This window comes from Anomalospiza imberbis, chromosome 1 (assembly GCF_031753505.1).
Source record: "Anomalospiza imberbis isolate Cuckoo-Finch-1a 21T00152 chromosome 1, ASM3175350v1, whole genome shotgun sequence".
Classification (NCBI taxonomy): Eukaryota; Metazoa; Chordata; class Aves; order Passeriformes; family Viduidae; genus Anomalospiza; species Anomalospiza imberbis.
Window position 1 is genome coordinate 42,515,334 of NC_089681.1, and position 22,026 is coordinate 42,537,359.

The 22,026-nt window shown below is 41.1% G+C and overlaps 2 protein-coding genes across 10 annotated transcripts in view; one reads left to right on the top strand and one right to left on the bottom strand.

Moving 5' to 3' along the window:
• LOC137473463 (ethanolaminephosphotransferase 1-like) overlaps positions 1-5,279 on the top strand; it is a 56,157-nt gene extending 50,878 nt beyond the window's left edge. For all 3 annotated transcript variants that reach the window (XM_068189248.1, XM_068189243.1, XM_068189246.1), the window contains exon 10: positions 806-5,279. In XM_068189248.1, coding sequence (XP_068045349.1) covers positions 806-871 — 66 coding nt within the window. In that variant the 3' untranslated portion in view covers positions 872-5,279. The remainder of the gene's footprint in view (positions 1-805) is intronic.
• The window catches only part of MAPRE2 (microtubule associated protein RP/EB family member 2), a 99,041-nt gene continuing 81,358 nt past the window's right edge, over positions 4,344-22,026 (bottom strand). For 6 of the 7 annotated variants that reach the window (XM_068189270.1, XM_068189253.1, XM_068189279.1 and 3 more), the window contains 3 exons: positions 16,856-16,995; positions 12,300-12,458; positions 4,344-7,289 (listed from right to left, as the gene is read on the bottom strand). In XM_068189270.1, coding sequence (XP_068045371.1) covers positions 7,218-7,289; positions 12,300-12,458; positions 16,856-16,995 — 371 coding nt within the window. In that variant the 3' untranslated portion in view covers positions 4,344-7,217. Of the gene's footprint in view, positions 7,319-7,439; positions 7,495-12,299; positions 12,459-16,855; positions 16,996-22,026 lie in introns of all 7 variants that reach the window. The other variant, XM_068189261.1, reaches the window with a different exon arrangement.

Consider the following 22,026-nt stretch of genomic DNA (forward strand, 5'->3'; position numbering starts at 1 on the left):
CCTAAGGTCACTTGACTGAAAAAATAGGAAGGTAAAATGCAAAGTGACATAAATAGAAATAATAAAAGAAGGTCAACTTTGGTTTGAATCTGCAGGCAAAATAGCTGTCCCAATTTTTTTCTTGGCCCTCTGCTAGCATCTCTCAAGCTGGTGACATGAATAGTTTTCCAGTTCATTCAATCTTACCAGCACATTTTTGTCTGCTACATCTCAGTCTTGTCATTGTCATCTGAACTACTGCTTAAACTGAGTTTTACTTTTTTGATGCCCACTTTTCTAAATTGTCAAATGATCCTTTAGCAACTGTTTTAAAGGCTTTAGCTTTTAGATAAAACACCTTGCATGGCAAAGGTCTCATTTCAGAGGGAGCTGGTCAGCATTCTTTTATTTAAGCCACAGCACTGGGATTGTAAGGATTTTTCTTTGAAAGCAGCCTTTTGTCAGCAGACATTGGTGGCACAGTAGAGTCTACCCAAGCATTGAGCATCGACACGGGCCTGTTGGTGGGGGTCAGAATGGAAATACCTGGTCAAAATTCACAATTGACTGAGGGGCCCAGCTCCATCACAGCTTATGTTACCTGTGAATCGGGTCTGTAGCTATTTAACTTCCCAGCAGTGTGTTGTAAGAGGAATGTAAGGAAAACAGCTCTCTTGTTTGAATACTTACAGGTCCCTGTGTACTCAGGGATCCCCAAGTACGTGAGGACTGTGGCTGGGTCCTCCCCCTCTTACTGGGAGAGGAAAGGCAGTGAATTGTGAAGCACATACAAAACAGGCTGCTAATCTCTGTGATTTCTCTTCAGGGTAGGCAGCTGAGTGAGCACTTGAACATTTACATCTTTTCCCTGAAGAAACGCGTTCAAGAGTGAACACCTGCACTATGATCAGACTGTTAACACTTGACATGGAGATTTGCAGCTCTTCTGATGTGATAAATAGTTGGAATGAATCTGATTAAAATAACCAAAGACTAGAATAGTACAGATATCTGAACCACTGCAACAATGAGCTATGCAGCCAGATGCTTCATCTCAAAGGAAGATGCCTGTCCAGCAGAGAACTTTACCTAGTTGTTCTGTTGATATTATTCTTTTTACCAAGCCATGTTACTCACCTCTCTTTTGTCTTCCTCCTCCTTACCACTGTGTCCAAAGTCTGGGATAAATCCATGCTGGATTACACAAGATCTTTGGTGGTTTATAACCAGAACTGGTTTTGCCCAGCATAGTCACCAGTGGGACCCCAGCAATGTGAACCCTCCCTGTACATCCTTCCCACTCACACATCTGTGCCTGCTTCATTTGCCATATTTATTTTCTCACAACTCATTTCTTCCACACAACCTCCTGAAAGGCTTATGCACATTCAGTCTTTTCCTCACCTCATATGAATGTGTGAAGACAAGAGAATAAGCTCAGAAAGCTATGGGTACAGTAAAGTGTTTTTGAAATGTACAGTTTTTTCCCCATTCTCAGCATTAAGATGAATCTCAGCTGACCTGTCAGAAATGCAGGCTTAACACAGCAGCAGCTGGTCCTTCTATTTATTTTCTAGGCAGTAACAAGCACATTGTTTATATTTCAGTAGCAACAAACAATATAGCCTACAAAGGTAAACAGCTGAAAATAAATTTGGCCAGCAAACCTTTGAAGATTTGCCCATTTCTCTTCAAAACTAGTTTCAGTCCAACATCATCTACCAGTGCAAAATGCTAAACAAGTCATTATTTGCCTGTGTGCTTAAAGCAAATTCTTGTGGTTTTAGAAAATGCCATAGGAAAGAGAAACAAGATTTTTTTTTAAACATTACATGTTTGCATGCAGATGTAAACTGCTCCCTTCATCTATAATACACGTGGTTTTTCTGTGTGCCTTGGAGGAGGGAGTAAGAATTTGAGTTTCATGTATTTTCATACGCTGCCCTAGCCAGAGGGCCTTTGTGGCCTTGAAGCACTTATTAAATCTGTCCACTTCCCCAAGGTAAGCACAGAGGGATGTGATTGACAGTCTGGCATGTTTATTAACTATTTAACCATCTCACTTGCCAGAAGCCAGGTGGAAGTGCTGTTTTTGAGCTGCTGAGCTGAGTCTGAAGTTCATCTTTTTCAGTTCTTAGACTGTTTCTGTGGGTTTATCACTAACCTGATCATTTTTGCCCCCCAATTAACTTACCCTTACATCTGTAGCTCCTATTAATATTTTCAGCTGAGCACTGGCAAGTTGTATGAGCAGCTTCAGCTTAAGCTGGTACCACCTGTTACAGCAGTTGCCCTATCACAACACCAGCAGGGGTGATTTCCCCAGGCAGCCCTTACCATAGGTACCAGGGGACAAGCCTGCACATCAACTTCCCCTGTTCACAAAGCAGAAATATTGGAAAGTTCCTTCAGGTTTGAAAGAATCCATGTTCCGCCTACCAAACAAGCACATGGAGCATCCCACCCCCAAACAAACATCAGATGAGTCACAGTTCAAGCAGCTCCAGGTGTGAGCCAGGCAGAGGAGACAGGTCATGCTGTAATGCTGAGTCAGAGGTTTTGCCAAGAGCTGGGCAGGGAAGGGAGGATGCCCTTCAGCACCACTGTGGCCCAGCACAGGAGGCATCTCCCAGGCTTCTTCCCCACCGGTGTAGCAACCATGTCCTTACCCTGTGTGATGCCCAGAGAACATGGGGTGTCCACAGAGGTGCTCCCTAAGTACCCAAGGACTCCCCTGGAGTAAGTCTGAAATCTCTTTATTTGATGAGGTTTGCCAAAAAAGGTCGTTCTGACTGTATTTGAAGGGGAGTGATGAGTTTGATGTTGCTGCACGCACCCAGCAGTCTCAACATTTGATGAAGTTAAATACTACATCCAATACCTGATACACTGCCACAAAAGTCTCACCTGCTTTATAAAGGCAGTTTGTATTTCACCTTTCCATCACAAGCATTGAGGAAACTCTGGTGAGAAAAGAACTGGGATACAATAAACAAAAATAATTTCAAATTGAATGTGGCCATACAGGAGAAACTCTGTGGACAGGCTTCCTTTTTCATCTGTCCTACACTTATTTAGGAAACAGCTGGAAATAAGGGTCACAGGAGCAGTGCAATTTGATGCACTGGAATGGAGTATTTTGAAATATTCATTAAATGAAATTATAACTTGAACTACCACAATCTGCCTGCACTTGTACCTTTCTAAAGAGAAATCGAGTATCACTTTTAGAGGACATTAATCTCTGGCCAGTTTTTTCACCTTCTACATGAAAACGTGGCCAATAACTTTGTTTTTCCTCTTTAAAGCAATTTGTCACTACAATCTGTATAAAGACAAGTGTAAAAAGAGATTGTGTATTGCATGGTGTATATATTGAATTATTAGCTGTTGGAGATGACAACTGGTTCAATGAATAGGAAGAAAAATGCTTTTGTTCATAGGGCTGTACAGTCACAGATTTATTCTGCAGTCAGGTATGTAGATGACCTAACAGTCTAACAATACATTTTTTTGGTCACATTATGGCAGAAAGTTTTCAACTAACTGAAGTGGAAAATATATAATTTTTCTTGATGCTTCAGAGCATTTGCACTAATCCAAGGGCATGCCTTCCTCCTGGTCTTATGAAAAGCAACTAAACAAGAGCTGCTCTCCCAGGTTTGAATGCCTGGGTTGGAAACAGGCTCCTCTGGTCTCTGCTTCTTCCTCCACTGCTTTGTCAGAGGCTCAGGGATACCTGGAGCAGAGGGGTGCAGGCTGGTGGCTCACAACAGGGTCACTTCAACACAGAGGGAAACGGTCCTGATCCAAGGCTCAGAACTCCTGCGCTTGAGCAGCAACTGCTGCAGCTACAAAAGACCAGAGCTGTGAGAACTACAATGAATTTTCCCCCGTCTCTCCCAACAAAACCTCATACTTTAATCTAAAATCTAGGTGACTTTTAGGTAATGAATTGAAGATTCATCCCTGAATACCTGGCCACTACGAAGAAGCCCACTGGGAGCTTTGGTACCTTTCCGTAGTGCTCTCTTTGCCTCCTGGCTGCTGCCAGTTTTGCTTTGGACTGATACCCAAGGGAGTTAGCACTCCAAAATCTGAAAGCATTTACCATAAAGAAAAATGTGCTGTTTACATGCACATACATACATGCATTTTCTGTTTTGATTTATAAAAGGGAATACAGTTGCTGAGCTCTTGGGAAAACAGATGCTATCCACACACAGGGTAAGTGAACTTCTGGGTTTTTAAAGCAGCTGCCTTTTTCTTCCTGCTCCCATATGCAGCCCCTGATGAATCAAAAATATGTATTTAATCCAGAAAATTATTATTTTAGAATGTTTCGAATAGTCTCTAGAGCTAGACAGATTTTAACATATATTTTTTTATTAAATATGTAAAAAGATAAACGCAAGTCAAGTTATTCACATATTCAGACAAAAATCTACTCTATCATGCGACAGTTTGTGGATAATGTAAAATGACTGATACATCTGAATAAGACTTTTTTGCATCTATTATGCCATTACTTATCTATTTATAATTAACAATACATATGTTTACATTCCTTTCAGTTTACATTTAATATATAACCAAAGCTTTATGGTGTGCTATTTAGTAAAGGTAATTACAAATGCATATTAAAACCATAACAGAAGAATGGGTTACTCACAGGGGGTGGGGGGGAAGGACAACTCTTTCCCCTTTCAGAACACTGCTCTCCCCTCAGCACAGCCACATTCCTGGTGCCCCCAAAGAATTGCACTGCCCTAGCTCCCTACATCAGTCACCCCCCCTTGATACAAGCAGTGAGAGGGCTGTGGTCCTCAGATCAGAAACAGGATGCAAGGAATTTTCAGGAAACGAAGTTCGGCTTTTTAAATTTTTTTTTTCAATATGTGCTTCAAAAGAGAGAAAAGAAGAGAGGCACAACAGCCTGGCTATGAACTGGTGGGGAGCTCAGCAACCCCAAACATTTGCACCTTCAGAAAAATGTTTTCCCTTGAAGTGCTCTCCATGCACCTGCTCAAGTATTGGCAGAAGGATGAACTCCAGTAAGCAGAGACGTGCTGATGAAATTAAGTTTATAGCCTGATCCCAAACTCCTTGCCCCATTCAGAGATCCCATAAAGGTTAAAGGACATTCTGGAGTCTGGAAAAAAATTAGTAACTGCTCTTCAACAGTATTATGAAGAACTACTGTTTATTACAATGACAATTGTAATAAGTACATATGTTCTAATAAACACAAATACAACAAAAATGACAATTCCCCCATTTGTGGTGATTCTTGGAAATAATTGTTTTGGAAAAACCACGATTTTATAAACCAGAGCCTATCTGTAACCAATTGAAACGGGAGAGGAAAGCGCTGGCCTGCAGGTTGCAGTACTTTGATTTTATCACTGGGTAGGATGTGAGGTCAATACTGGGTGCAGAGCTGGAAAAACTTCAGCCTGCAGGGTCCAGAAACTCTTCTGCTGTGCAGGGGGAGGATCAAGGAACTGGAAATACCTGTTCTGGTGCTCAACAGCATTTTATATATTGGTGGTGCAATACAACAGCAGGGTTCTCACATTTAATTAAGAGCCACTTAGCTGCAGAAGATTGATTAGGAATGGAAAACTGCATGTGCATGTGTGTGTGCCTGAGGGCTGATATATTGGAAACCCTTCTACGGAAGTATAAGCTGGGGACCTAATGCTTTAGAAGCCTATGAACACCTAAAATGATTTAGCTGTTCAATAGGCTGTGGAGTTTTTCAGTGAATACCAATTGGGATGGGACTTCCACGTACCTGCTAAATCAGCACAACAAACCAGAACTCAGAAAATGAAGTGGGTGAATACCAGGCATTAAATAACCAGAGAGACTACAATGTGCAGTGGTAGGAGAAGAACAAGGAATGCTTTTTATACTTCATACCTCTCTTTATAAAATACCATCATTTAGAACAGGGTCATGGGACCACACTGGAAGGGAACCCTCCCACTGCAGATATCTCCAGTGCACACGTGGTTCTGCACCACACTGGCTTTGAAGGAGGAAGGTCAGCCAAGAGCAGAACCAGCTCAGTGCCCTCAGTCAGATGGTCCCCTTCTAATGTGTGCCCTGTCTCCAGGAGGACTCCTCACTGCTTCTCCATGCTTTAGAAGCAGCCTTAAACTTGTGAAGTGTCCACCATCCACTTACAGGGGAGTTTGGGGTACGGCTCAGGGCCAGTGCTGTTGCTGTTTTCCCCCATACTTTGCACTAGTGACAAAATTTCTGTCTTCTAGACTTGTATGGCTGGGGCAGTGGAAGGGGGAAGGAAAGTGGAAAGAAATGGCTGGCCTACTTTTTCCTTTTCTGAGAAGCAGGAAGCCAAGGATGATGGTACAGACTGTGTCCTGCAGCTACACTTGTGTCAAGGAGATTTCTCTCCTCCCTCAGTACTGAGCTCTGTGGAGGTAGAGGTGCAGCTGAAGGTTGGGACTGGATTCCTCAGAAAGGAAGAAAAGCTGGGAAATGTCTATTGACTAGTTAGGAAACTGGGAGGGTTTTCAAAAAGCTTAAGTGGATGTCTGCTCCTCCAGAAATCAGCCAAAAAACATACCATGCAGCTTTCTAACACAGGGGTTTAAATCTCCCAGTGAAACAGATGCTCTGCCTTCCATTTGTGAAGGCAGGAAAGGAATAAATGTGAGCAACACAAGCGTTTTCCTCCACAACACAACCTCATCATTATGGCTTGAGTATGACATCCACTGTATCCCTTTACTTCACCTGTTTGGCCAAATTGATGCCCCAAGGCAGATGTACTAGAAGATGCAAAAGCACCACAAAGTGAGAGACACAGCTAGTGGTACAGAACTCCTTGCCACACAAAATGCCAATATAAATATGTTAGAACAAGTTACAAGTGTATCATACTTAAGACAAAAAAGAAAAAAAATAAATATATCTATTTTTAAAGAGCAGAACAAATCTCAAGCAGCCAAGTGGTGACGTTGCAGTGATGTATAGTAGGTGATGTAGCCCTACAACCTCTTGGGAAGATACACTGAAAGAAGACGCCTGCAAATGCATCTTGGCAAAGTATTGGTACAGAATGCAGTGGTTGGCTGGCACTCACTATGGTACATAAATGTTAATGGCAGACTGGGAGTGAACTGATTTCAAGTTTGAGGCCGCACATGTTCCATTCTCCAGAAGAAAGTTCTCACACAAAACGAAAATTGTCAGAGATGCTGCGTGAGTCAGTACTCATCCTGCTGCTGGGGCTGTTCATGGACTTGCTCTTCACCTTCATGCTCATCTGTGTGGCTCTCCTGTAGGGAGAAAAAGATCCCAAAACACTCTTCAGCAGAAAGCATTCCTCATGTAATCTTACCCCGTGGTGCTCACTATAGCATAAAACTTAACAATTTTCATGCAAGGAAGTACAAAATGAGCTGTTGCCTGAGGAAAGCAAGTATTACATTAGAATGTACTTTCTTTACTTCTAATTGAGGCATATGCAGTACTGGTATTTCCCTAGAAGAAATGTCAGCTTTCAACTCCACTGTTCTGGTGAGCGAACACTTTGAATAGTTAGATCGTGGCATGCCAACAGTTAAATGCTGTACCATAGCATCCTGATGTCCTCCCGTTTTCAGCTTGTCCAAGGTTTTCTGAACCTGTCCACCACAATGTTCACACAATCTTTTCTCAAGGTTTAGATCACTAAATGGACAAGACACTTTTACTATCACCTGCCTGAAAAATTCAACACAGCCTCATTTTAGAGGTCAGGCATATTACTTTCCCAAAATAATACACCCATGCCAACTCCCATAGACTTGCAAACACATTTTCTTGGGGAGGCTGGGGGGAAGAGCCCCGTATTCACTGACTTATAGAGTTACTGTAAAAAGCACTAATCACTAAGCAATCACTTCCCATTGTTTTTATGCTCAGTATTATCCAAAGCTGTCTCTCTGAATATACATTCCCACTGGAAGATGAATCCCTGACACAAGGAAAGGCTGTATCCTCGCTGCAGGTGACACCAGTTCTGAACAACTTTCAAATTACAGGCAACAGGCCTGCTATCCTGAGTTGACCTCAATGTTATCTGAGCTCAAAAAGTCTGGCTGACTTTTAGAGCATCCCTTCTGGACTGCCATTAAGCACAGCTGCATTTACAGCTTTCCTCTCAAGTGCTTTCCATCTTTCCACAGCACAGTTCACTGAAGAGATCATTCTCGTGTATGCTCTGCCCTGCATTAGTACTCCTCTGCTGTAGGCAGCTCCAAAGGAAAACACTTTTCCAGGACACTGAGCTGCCATTCAAAATCCAGCATCCCCAGTGGGCTACCTCTGCAGAACTCGCCTGGCTCCTTAACTTTTGTTAGATGCAAGCGGGTTGAACAACAAACTTTAACAAATTGCTACTGCTAAGTTTTCAAATGTGAGGCAAAAATCAAAAGAAAAGGGAGGCCATCATTTTAGTTTCCCCACAACAGTCCAGAGCACCATATGAAACCAACTAATTCCCTTCTGGTAATAAAATATTTATCTTAAGAGCAAAAGTGGAATAAGGTTCCTAACATTTGCTGATACAATGGAAAGAGTAATCCATTTACCACATATAGAAACAGCCCAATTTCAACTGAAAGCAAGCTTTCTATCACTCAGGTGCCATTTTCAGGTAGAAGTCATAGATCAGTCAGGGCAGCTGAAGTTAAGCATGTTTTGGCCCTTTGGGGGAAATGATGCCCTTATTACATACAGTAGCTACATCATGTCAAAACAGCTTTGTGAGCAGGACCTAAAAACTGCAGCTCCTGTGATGGGCTGCAAAGGTTCTGGATGTGCAGAGAACAGGAGGTTCACAGGGAGGAGCTGACAGCTGGGAGAATGTGACCCTGCCCTGCAGGGTGAGAAAACTGAAGCTTCTTTAGCCGCAGTGAGTGATGCTGCCTTAACCCCATCTGTCCTGACCCTCCTTCTGTGCTGAGGTGACCTGCTCTGGAACGCACATGCTCCACAGGCCCTGTGTATGACGACTTGATGGGATGCACTGTTAGAAAGCCCCCTTGTGCAGACTTTCTGGGTCAGGTATGTGCTTTCCTCTCATCCATACAATAGGAAAAGCCTCTAAGCACAGGGAGTGGAATCTACTCCACAGCTCTGAAGAGGAGTGGTGGCCCCTATTTTGCCAGGTTTATCTTTAATGGAAATAGTGAATCTTATGATATAACTACCTCAGAAGTTGTTCTGAGACTTGGAACATGTTTTTCACTATTTAAAGCTTGTATAAATACATGAAACGGGAACCATAAGAGTCCAATTACTTTGAGACTGTGGAATCTCATTGAACAGCAACCCCTAACAAGGAAAGTAGTGGAAGATCTATTTATAGCATTTATTTCTGGCTTGAGCCACATGACCATGGTCATCTCTGTCTCCCATGTTGAGAGATGGTCTCTTTTGACCCTTAGATCCATCTGCCTCAAACTATTCATGTGTGTCTGCAGACTGAAGACTTAGACTATGAAAGTGGTGGGGAAGGTGGGGGCCTTTTCCAAAAGCAGCAGCAGATATAGGAGCTGCTAGAGCAGAAAGCTACCAAACCAGCTGCATTTTGAGCAATTGCTCTGGGAAACTGAGCAGAGCAACTGAGATACCCAACATAAGCAATTCTCCCAGCTTCTACATGAACTGAACCACAACAGCATGTGCAGGAAAGCAAAAGCTCTTCTTCATGACCAAGTGCTTTACACACTGAGAGCTCGAAAAGTCGGCGCCATATCTCTCCACCACTCAAATGTAGCCTTTGAGCACTGTTCTCTGGCAACTTTGATGTTTTTGATGAAGGAGTAGGATTACAAATGACCAATTCATAATTAAAAATTACAAAGGTCAACAGACTGATCAGACATGACAGTAGAAGATATGCTATTCCTCTTGCTTAAGCAGAGACATAATGATGAGGTTTAAGCAGAATCATAACAGGGAAAAGAAAAGGAAGGCTCTAAAGAGAAGGAACCAACTGGATTGATATTTGCACTGCTCAAGCTCACCAAAATCAAGCAAAAAAAAGAAAAAAAAAAAGAAAAAAGAGAAAAAAGAAAAAAGAAAGAAAAAAAGAAAATAAGCTTGTTCAGTCTTAAAAAATTAATTCTTACTGAATTAAGCAAAACATAAGTTTAGGAAGTAACATGACTTAAACTACACTATTAACTGAAATTCTGAGAAAAATAAATACCTCATTCCCTACCCCAAGACATGAACCTGATCAAAATCTCTTCAATGCCATACTACAATAATCAAACATCTGGGGAATGATTATTTGAGGGACTGAACTCTATACTTGCATTTTGAATCATTCTGTACACAATTCACCTAACAGCCTCATGGCCTGACTAGGAAAGCCAAACTGCTATTACCAAGGCATTAACCTGCAAAATACTGCAAGATAAAGAATTTAACTTGGGACAAATTCATTACAGAGAGAGAGAGGAAAAAAAACCCAGATCTGAAGGGCAAAGCAGGGCAATAAGAGAGTGAAGTCCAAAAGCAAAAAGTAGGCAGGATCTGAACCAGCACTAAACTATAGTCTTTGGTTTAGTGCTAAGGCATTTGGGTCTCCTCAGCAAGTCACTGTCCATCTGTTAAGCTGTGGAGATCAAATCTCCCACCAAAAGGAGCAAAAAAATTGTGTGAGGAATGGTCTCTGTATTCCTCTCTGGAGGAGCAGTGCTCTCCTGCTGCAGTGACACACCCAGTCTCCAACAGTAACCACATTTTAGATGAAAGCACAGTTGTATGTAGTTCACATGCAGGCATGGATGATGATTTCAACAGAGAAAGGACTGGGGGGAAGAAGCAGATAAAAAACACTGGGAAACAGACTGAAGTAGAACATTTTGTAATGTGTTCTGCCAGTAAGGAAAACTGCAGAAGGAAAAGCAACAAATGCATTCCTTGGTGTGGAACCACTCTGCTATTTAAGCCAACAGACAGATAGATGTGGTAGGGGTATGGGGTGAAGAGGGATTTTTCTGGCTTTGCTTTATAAATAAATCACTGCTCTTGAATCCAGAAGACATTTTCTCTGACCACTATATATATGTAACACTTTTACCCTGTTATCACATGCCTGGCAAATTTGTCTTATTGTTTATTCCTATGAAAATAATGGTTTCCTCCTCCTTTTCCTCTCTAGCACTCACTCTGCACTGCTGAATAAATCCTCTTTCCCTTTTCACTTCTCATCTGAGCATTGGCACCTGTTAGCTTCAAACTTGTGGTTCTCTTGCACCTGATTTTCAAACATTTAGGCCCTACATTAGCCTCTTTTAGAAAAAGTATGTTGAATTAGTAGTTCCTTCAGCACTAGTTTTGATATTGAACTAAGTCAGCTGACTGCTGCTGCAACAGCTTTCTGAGAGCAGATGTAAGAGCAACCTTTGGTACCACAGTGCTGCCAAGGGATTAAGTTGATGCTTGTACACTCTGGAGCCAAAGCCTTCCTCTGCTGGTGCCTGAAGGGTCAATTGTCAGTACAATCCATACAGGGATTTGGTTAACATGAATGGGAGTAGTTCAGCTAAATCTCCACTGAATCATTATCCCTGAATGTCTCTGAGGAATTTAACCAGCACCCTTTGCAGCTTCTTGCTTTGTTCAGTGTCTACACCATTAAATCTAAGATGCAATGAGATTCTTGCTTAATCTTGCAGACAATGCACTTCTGAAATTTTGCTATTAGAGGATTATTTGGCTTGCACAAGGAAGAATTCTGCCTATAGCAACAGGATAAAAAAAGCTAAAGAGCATTATCTTTGTAGATATAATTATATATTTGGCAACCTGCACCATACATCTTCCAACACTGCTGCATGGGCCAGAGAAGGTTCACAGCTGTGAGCACAGCGAACAGCACCTCTGCCAGAATTTTTGTGATTTTCAACACATTAAAGAACATGAGTAAAAGACTTCATGCACATAGGGGGAGATGAAAAAAAACAAAACTAAGTCTCAGAACCATATGAAATCAATTTAAAATTGTGACACAGACCCTCCCCTTTTAGATAAAGCTCAGCAAACCCAGAATACAAAACCTACACTGAAGCAATGAAAAGCAACAAACCTCCTGAATCCTCCCCTCAAGCTAAAAAGTCTGTTGTTTGCAATTGCAAATGCAAACATCCTTTTGGGGGAGAAGTCACAGGAATGCTAGCTGCTACAGTTCTGCAGTTCTAAGTACGGGATATGACCCAATACTACACCAATAAAATTTTATGCAATTGAGCTTTTTTTGTTAAAATAAAAACCATTTAGCTTACACTTACGTGTTCATCTGAAGCATAAAGGACTTCCATTAGCCGATTGACAAGGTCATTACTCTCTCCCCCATGTTCTTGGCAGAGAAGTTCAATCTCCCTTAATTTGCCAAAGTAGAAATCCCTTTCCTTCTCCACGCCTTCAAGTGCAAGTTTTAATGAATGTACCTGCATATAGACCAAGACATGATGCATCAGTTTTGAGGTGCACTACAGACAAAAGAACACAGTCTAAAATTTTGTAAGCAAAAACAATCTTAAATACGTATTTGATTTTATAGCTTGAAATGAAGTTCAGTTTTCTTTCTGCAGTGCTAAATCGAACCTTACTCCACAGAGATTCAGGCTCCTCCACTACTCCCCCTGCAGACATCTTAACCCTGATCCTTAAAGGTCAATTTTGCAGCACTCTTTAAAAACTGAAGCTTAAAGCAGCAGTGCAGAAATCAGGGCTACCTAAGCCATGTCTCCTAACAGGGCTGCCAAAAATGTCATGTAGTGGTAACTCATAAAACTTTCAGCACAGTACTTGCATTATTTTGCCTGGACAAATGTGTAGTTGTTGGGAAACCTACAATATCTCCTTGCCTAAAAATACATTGAACTAGCAGAGGACAGAAATAGTCTAGTTAGGAAATTAAAAGGTCCTCTAGCTAAAAATATGCTATTGCTATGCTGGTTTTCCACCTCTACTGTTCTGCCTCCTCACCACATTTTACAAACCTGTGTTTCAGCACTCTGCTGCCATGACTGGGTGCACCACGGGCCACCTGCTCTGACTGATGTGCTGTTTCTACCAACAAATTCTCTCAAATGCCAAGTACCTTTCTCCTTGCAACCTTGTTCACAAGAGTCTTCAAGCTACACTGTCAGCCTCAATTTCACCACTAGGACTGCTGCAAATAATTTGTGGGCAATGTAGCTGTTAATGATTAGGCTTTGTATAAAAGAAGTCAGATGCTGCAATATATTTTTATACATATATATCTTAAAAAGAAAGGTTCTGTGGGAGCATAACATATAAACTTCTATCTAATGGGGTATATGTAATCAGGATAACATCTAAGTGGCTCGGAAATTCAGAGGATAGCAGCGTAAAAACCAACAGAAATAATCACAGATAAAGCTGTCTACAGTAAACACACTGACCACAATCCCATCCAACTACAGCCAAATTCACATTCACATTTTAAAGCCTGCAATTATACAAATGATTTTCTAAATAAAACATGCTAAATAAATTAAATCATATCGGACTACATTTCAGTGAACTGATACGCTTTAATAGAAACTTCTGTGTTGCCAATTCTACTGCAAGTTAATTTATTTCCTTCACTAGTAAAAATACCAGCAGAGTTCAAACAATGCTTTGATAGCCTACTAAATCCTTTCAGTTTGTTTTTCCATGACTGTTGAGCTAGGGATACCTTCTTCTGACCTTTGCATTCTCAAAGGCATCAAGCAGCAAAACTGACCTGTTACAAGAGCAGGATTTCAGGGCATCTAATTTATGCGCTAATTCATTTCTGACCAGCTGTCTGACACTCAAGTCTTCCTTGACAGTTTGAATCCATTATGGATATAATGACCAGTCATCTTAAAATTAACTATTTTTTTACGAAAGTAGGAATAGCAAAATGAAACAAGAGTCTACAATATTCTGGTCTATAGATGAAGACCTTGTACTTAGGATGTGCCTTCTGGAACTGCCACAGCATATTGCTTGAGAGCAATGCCTGAATCCAGCCAGAATAAGAATGTAACTGCTTCCAGATCTCTTGCTCTGTGCTTGCTAGAGCTTGGGAAAACAATGAACTTCAGCTGAAAAACTGGCAGCTAATAGCTGAGACTATCTCCCCTTCTGACCTATTTACTATGAAGACATTTTCCTCTTTTTATTCTCTCACATTCATGCTGTTTAAAGAAACAAAATCCTTAAACTATATAAACATATGCATGGACTTAATTAACTACTGTATATAGTAAACACTGTTATAACCAAACTAGATATGATTTCCTTCAGTTCCAGCTACCTGTCTGTGCCACGTGAATCTGTATTTCTTCAGATACTTTGCACATCTGCATCCTACTTTTTCCTTCCATAAGCGTGCCAAAAGGCTGACACTTGAGAAACAGCTCACATCACCTCCCATGCTCTATTTCTGGACCAAAAGTACTCCTCTGCAACCCAGTTAATGGTGCAAAGGCAGCAGTTCCTACAGACTGGTCTTGTCTGATGGCACTTAGTGGTACATGAATACTCACAGGGCTGCAGAGCCAGGCTGCAGATTAGGCCCAGCTGTAGACAAAAAGCCCCAATGATGCTGTTTGCAGAAACTACATGTGTATCAGCACACAGATAATAGTTCCTGGGACCATCCTCCATATGTAAAAGTCCCTTCTCTGTATGCAATAGTCCCTGGTTTGTGTTGTCACCTCAGCTGCACTCAGACACACTTTGGGAGAGAGTAATTTCAGTGCTATGGGTAATCAAGTTCCAGTGCAGAGTGACACTCCTTGGAATTTAATTTTGGAGTTTAATTTACTGGCACAGTTTGATGATGATTTTAAGGGAAACTTTGAGATTGTAGGGAGCCATTAACAGATGTTAATAGCAAATGTTAGGGACAATTATTAAAAATAGCTCATTAAGCTACACTATGGTAAAAACAAAGTGTACAGACATCCCCACTAATTAATCTTTTCTGCTACAAATTGCATGGAAGTTCAGATGTTTCCATCTCCATCAGTTGCTCTCCATGAAAGGAATGAAAAAACTATTAGAGCCACATAGGATTCTGATATCCAAGACACAATTCAGCACTTCTTACTTATAATCAACACAGAAACACGGTAACGGTGACTGCTGCCTTCATCTCCACATCTGCTGCAGAGCAGTAAAAACCAGGCAATTTGGCTCTTGCAGCATGTTCACACTGGGGGTCAGGAAAACCTGGCTCAGAGCTGGTTGCAGCATAGCTTTTTTGGCTCGTGTAATATGGCCATGGTTTACAAGTATCCATTAGTGGGAAATGAGATACCAAATGCTGTCAGCATTAAGAAAAAAAGCCTTCCAGACCATTCTAGCTAGATGATGTCTCTTAAAAACTAGATATTAAGGAATCAGTTTTTCATTTCTTCAAAATTTCTTCTTCTCTTCAGTGATGGGGGAAAATCATCAGTTTTGCTTCAGGGTTATTTGTATATAAAGATTAAGGTTTTCACACATGGAACGTACTAGGAATATCTTAGCAGTTGATATGACAGTGACTGTCTATTTCAGTAAAGATCAAATGTTTCTATGTTGCTCAGATGCCAACCAACTCTTCCCCCTGAAGCAAACACATTCTGACTTCTGAGTACAAATGTTGTGGTTTAAGCTGCATTAAGCTGACACTTGAACTCTGCTTGACATTGATTAGAAAAAAAGGATTCCATGAAAAATACATACATCCATTCCTTGTGCAACATTTAAAAACTTTTCTGTTACAGCAACAATCTAGAGCCCATTTGGGAAGCTGGTGGACCTTGTTGTGCTCTCTGCTGCTCAGAACAATACCCTGAATCTACAGAATGCCATGTCTGGGATGCAGCTATCCATCCACCACCTTTCAGTGTACAACTCATCAAAAACATGCAAACAGAAATCACTGCTGTTCAGGTCAATGAAAGTCTGAAACTGAAAAGCCCTTAACTGCAGAAAATTATACTTGATCCAGAATAATGACTACTTCCTGAATGCAGCTGCCAGGAACCCTAAAATATGAGTTTTTTCCTTTCCGTTTTCCCTCACCAAGGACAAGTACAGGGATCAGGCCTCATTTAGTGGCATTTACACCACTCTGACAGCACAGTCTTTAGCCAGATGCAGGTATTTATTCTTGTCCAGTGCAGACACTCCTGCAGCTCAGAAATGAGAGAATGGTGTACAGCTCCAGAGCATAAACAAAAATGAAGCCCTTACATTCCTAACATTACAGAAATTCTGAACCTTTTAATTTATATCACAAAACATTATTTATAACTAAGTATTCTCAGAAAGGTAGATTGCATTTTCTAACGAAAATGGTGTGTTAACTTCTTTAACACCTTCCTTCCAGAAAGCAGAGCACAATGCTCAAGTCTCACTTTAACTGCAAATCTCTTAACACCTTGGTATGACAAACAGACTAGTTTTCTCCACAGTAGCACATTAAATTATTTATTTCAAATTATTAATACACAAGAGCAAAGACATTATTTGGATTTTTCCTATCCAGGTGAAATAAAAGATATATTTCAACATCTAATAAAATTATCATGCTTCAGCAAGACTTTCCTGTCACTCCTAAGATAGTAATTTAAAAACACTGGCAAAAATCAGTCATGTCTGCCAGACATTATTTTTTACAATAAATCTCTCTTTTTTTTTTTTTTTTTTTTTTTTAATTTCTTTCCAGGTGAACTATTTCCACTTTTTGTCCCTTCGTAATTCTGAAGAGCATCATTCATCAGAAGACAATATTATATTTCATGCCTGCCTGTGACAATGAATGCATCTACTTTTGTGCCTAAAGCAAATTTACCTGTTCACTGAGCTGTATGACTTGAGTTTCCAAATCTTTATCTGATTTGGATGCCGAGCTGCTTGGTGTAGCTTTTTTTGCTGAAGATGGGCGAGAAGGTGTTGATCCTGGTTTAGAAGCTGGACTGGATTTAGCAGCACCTGAAAAACACAGTAAATAAGTAAACATTAAACAAGATTGATCTCTGTAATAAATGCATTACTATTAACTTGGTACTGAAACACAAGAATTGATTTTACAGCCATCCATCCTCTCTCTTACTTCAAGGTGACAGTAGAGGAAATTCCACTGCTGTTATGCCTTGGGAAAGGAAAAACCACATTTCCTACCAATCCGAGTTTGCTACTGAGAGTGAGGCAACTCTAAAACCAAAATAAACAACATCACACCAGGAATCAAAAGTTCCCTTAGATCTGAGCAGCTTTCAGCTCAAAAAAAATATGCTCTTAAGAGAGCGTTCCCCCAGCCTATTACTTAACATACATAGCTATCCTCAATTTCCCTGGAGAAAGACAGTGCTGAAATAAAGTCAGCTAAACTGCCTCTGTGCTTTTTTTCATTTTCAAATGTAAACCACCCCGAGACAAGGGCATTGAAACTCAGACAGAGCAGAATTAAACCCATTGGTGAACTCACAGTTGGCCACAAAGACCAGATGATGTGTTTTGATATCCTTAGGTTTTCCTATTTCTTTTTAAATTACTTGTGCTGCAAAGCTGCCAGAATATGGAGCAACATCTTCACCAGCAGAAATGGCAAGTAATGAGTGCATACAGATACTCTTTTTCCACAATGACTTGGCACATAAATGCCCAAGCAGAGCAGCAGTTGTGTGAAAGGGTTTGCGGTGCCTTCACAGGAGCCTCCCAGCCAGCTCCTTATGCCTTGCTCGGCCTCTCCATCTTTCATCTCTTGATGCTGGCTGTTCCTTACAGTCACTCAGCCCAAACACGGGTGCCTGGCTCACAGCTCTCCCCCTGCCTCAGCTCCCACAAGCACTGCACTCTGACTCGGCCTTTTCCTTACTCCCTCCAACAAGGAATAAATTTGAGACACACTGGACGGACATCTGATACTGGTTTGCTTAAGAAGACAAAACAGAAACCCAGCCTCTCTCTGGCCTCTTTGATTTATTGAGCAGGCACATGAATCAGCAGTCCTGCTCGGCAGCACCCATGCTCATCACTGATTCCTACAATGAGCAAAACGCAGTTGTCCAAACGTGCCGACAGGCTCCACGCCATCCTCCACCATCAAGTGCTATCAGTTCTGAAGCCTGAGCCACGCAGGAGGCAGCCTGAATCCAGCAGGCACCCAGCTCCCAGCTGAGCTCTGAGCTTGCTGTTCACCAGTTCCAGAGGGATTTTGCTCAGGCTTTCTCAGCAGCCACCTTCTACCCCACACCTCGCCAGCTGCTCCTCCCATAGGATTGCAATTTATGGCACACCACAAATTGTTCTAAGTTGTCATTTCCACAATGTATCCCCAGTGTCAGACAATGCTTTAATAAAGCAATTCTTTGTAAAACCAATGTATTAAAAAAGCGCCATTAATAGGAAGAAACTGCAAGGAGGCAGGGAGAGGAAGAGACAGCCTGTGGGGCTGTCCATATGCCCAGACTGTGGAGCTCACAGAGTCTCACTGACCTACAACTGTGACAGTGGTTCATTGGAGGAGTTGGAAAGTGATGGGAAAGGAGAGCACCAATGGGTTATTTAATCAAGCTTAAGCTTTCCTGATCTAGTCACAGGCCTCCCTCTGCAGCAAGCATCTCCTCCCACCCCTATGGATAACTCCACATTAACTGGGTCACCTAAAGCCAACAGAACACAAACAAACAACTTGATAATTCAGTTAGCATGTGTAAACATTTCTGGGCAAGACAGCCATCCTCCTTTTCTATGCTCTTTAATATAAGACAGATAAGGGGGAAAAAAGCATACTGGTGAGAGTTTTTTTGTGGTTTTATTGTGGATTTTTTTCCCTTTTGTTTGGTGTTTTTTGTTTTGGTTTTGTTTCTTTTAGAAACTGGTGAGTTCAATAGCTTCCATGTCTGCTGCATACACAAACTCTTCTCTAGCATATTTCAGATATAGTACACAGGCTTGCTAAAGCTTTTTTAGCACTTTTTTTCCCATCATACTTAGATCAGCAAAGAATAAATAGTTTGTTGAAAAACATTAAAAATGCCAAGATCTTTTGCTGCTGTTTTTCTTTATGAAATTGCCTAAACTTTAGCATTCTGCCTTCAATGCTTTCTAGGTTCAGCCCATATTATAACTGAGTAAAAATCAGCTGCTTTAGAGCAGGACTGCTGAAATGTTCTCAAAGCCAGGAAAATAATTGTCATTTGGATTAGCAGATAAACAGAAGTAAACTAGTGTCAAAATACGCAATAAGAACGCGAACATGAAATAAAATCACTTTGACTGTAGCACTCTAGCTGGGTCTCAAGTTATTTAATGACAAAGGAACATCATTTACTTCTTATTGTATTCTACAACTACAAGATGCAGGTTCAGGGTATCAGCTGAAAAGTAAGCGCTTTAAAGCTGGCACGGAGAGAGCTAAGGAAGGAGCAGGCACCAACATTTGATCCCTAGGTATTTTCTCTAATTTGCAGCTGAGGTGCCCTCTCAGAGTGTGCTGAGCAAGCCTGATCCCCAGTGCCTGCAGCACTGATGTGTGGCATTGTATTCTGCCCTCCTTTGAAAACAATAAAGCCCTTTGAATTTCTACAGCAAAGTGCCACTAAGCTTTATAAAGTCCAGACAAATCAAAAGAAATCAACTTTTGCTCCACTGCTCAGGATCAGCTCTTAAATGACCACAATATTCCAATTTCAGTAACACAGATAAAAACCAGCTAACTAGTTACTAGGAGGTATCAGCGACAGCTGGATAGAGCTTAATTGCCACAGAGAATGCTTAGGGATTTCTAATTTAAAATTCCCTGGAAGTAAAAAAAAAGCTTTACTGCACATTTATTCTAAGGCATCAGTTTTATAATCAGCCCAGAAGTAAGCTTCCATTTTAGCAGAAGCCTAATTTCATAACATAATTAAAGGATGCTGGCCGGTAGAGTAATGCAAAGTACTTGAAAGAGCCAGATATCTAAAAAGAGACAAAAGATCTTGATAGACTTAATGACTTGGTGTTGAGCAATGGTTTTGCAGTCAATTAGTGCAATAATGGATTAACTCCTAATGCACGGCTCAGAGGGAATATATAACCTAAGCAGTTTAAATTCTTTCCAACATCATTTCTTCCATGAAAATATTTATATATGACCCATTTACACATTCTGAGAAAGCACAAAATTTTATACAGGTATTTTAGGTAAAAAGTATCCAACAATCATCTATTTTCCCTGATCAGTGAGAAAATTGTATTGTAATCTGCAACATACCTGTTTGCCATTATTAATTCCTCTTCAAGCTTACTGCTGATGTTCAAAAAGAAATGCAGGGCCCTTCCCTGGAAAGAAACATCCCCATGCCCCAAAACATGCGGGCAGCCAAAAGACTGGAAAGCACTGTGGCAGAAAAGGATTTTGGGGTCCTGGTGGGCACTGAGCTGAGCATGAGCCAGCACAGCACCCTTCCAGCAAGGAAGGCCAGCAGCCTCCTGGGCTGCACTGGGAAGAGCATCAGCAGCAGGCTGAGGGAGGTGATTCTCCCCCTCTAGTCAGCACTGGTGAGGCACATGAGCAATGCTCGGTTCAGTTCAGGGCTCCCCAGGACGGGACAGACATGGATGAACTGGAGAGAGTCCAACAATGAGCCACAAAGACTAAGGGAATGGAGCACCTCACATACAAGCCAAGTCAGAAAGCTATGTCTCTTTAGCCTGGAGAAGAGAGGCTTCGAGGGGGATCTTATCTACACCTCAAGAGAAGGTGCAAAGAAGGAAGGAAACAGGCTCCTTTCAGTGATCCCCCAAGGATGGGAGGCAATGGGCACAAAATGAAACACAAGAAATTCCATTTAAACATAAGAAAAAACTCCACTCTGAGGGTTATCAAATACTGGAACAAACAGCCCAGAGAGGTTAAGGGATTTCCAGCCTTGGAGACACTGAAAATGTGACAGGATATGGTCCTGGGCAATCAGCTCAAGGTGACCCTGCTTTCAGCAGAACAGCTTGACAGGATGATCTCAGAGGTGTCTTCCCATCTCCACTGTTCTGTGAGAACTTCTGTGACAGCATGCTCTGATTTTAGGTCAATGTAGGATTCCAATTAGAATACTTTTTGTAAACAGTATTGCAGATATTTCAATTAGCACCTGGAAAACTTTTTGTACCTGCCCACATAACACTTGCAGAAGATGAGAAAAGTAAATTCACAACTGAAAGACAAATTATTCTGTTCTTGTACTGAATTAAGATGAGCCAGCTTTGAAATGCATTAGAGGTTTCCATCTGTGGTACTCCAGAAACAATTACAAGTTTTTTTGTAAAAAAAACCCCAAAATTAAATGTGTCTCACACAGTTTAAGCTTCACTATTCTTTTTGCTAAATACCTACGTTCTACAAACAGATGCAAACTTCTGTGATAGAAAACAGTGGATGTTGGCTCTGTGCAGCTTTGGGTACAAAAAAGCTGTACTGCAAATTCCTGTTCTCTTTACATTACAGGCACAGTCTTGTAACAAGAGACCTACTTAACGTTTAGAGAGAAATCTTCCTTGAAGCTATATGAGTAATTAGTATGCTGTTAAATATTTATGCAAAATTTCAAGAAAACACGTGCATGAATACAGTGTGGACGTGCATACGGAGAGTGTGGAAAGCAATGGAAGCCCTGAGCAAGCACAAGATTTGGCTGAGCCCACACAACCACTGCTTCAGTGGAATTTGGGAATCACTCGCAGTCTATTTTAGTCAAATTAAAGGACTTCATAAAATGAATATTCCTGACTCATACCACAGGAGAAAAACCCAACCCAACAAGAGGCCACAGTAATTTCTTCACAAGCTAAAGAAAAACTCTCCATCTGCCTAAACCAAGAGAGCGAGAGCAGTAGATTAATTAATATTCACACACTCTTTTTGTTGTAGCTACACAAGAAAATTGTTGTAGGACACAAGAAAATGCTCAATTTAGGGACACTGAACGAAATAAGCGATGACAAATGATACTTAATGGGAATTAAATGACCTCAGACAAA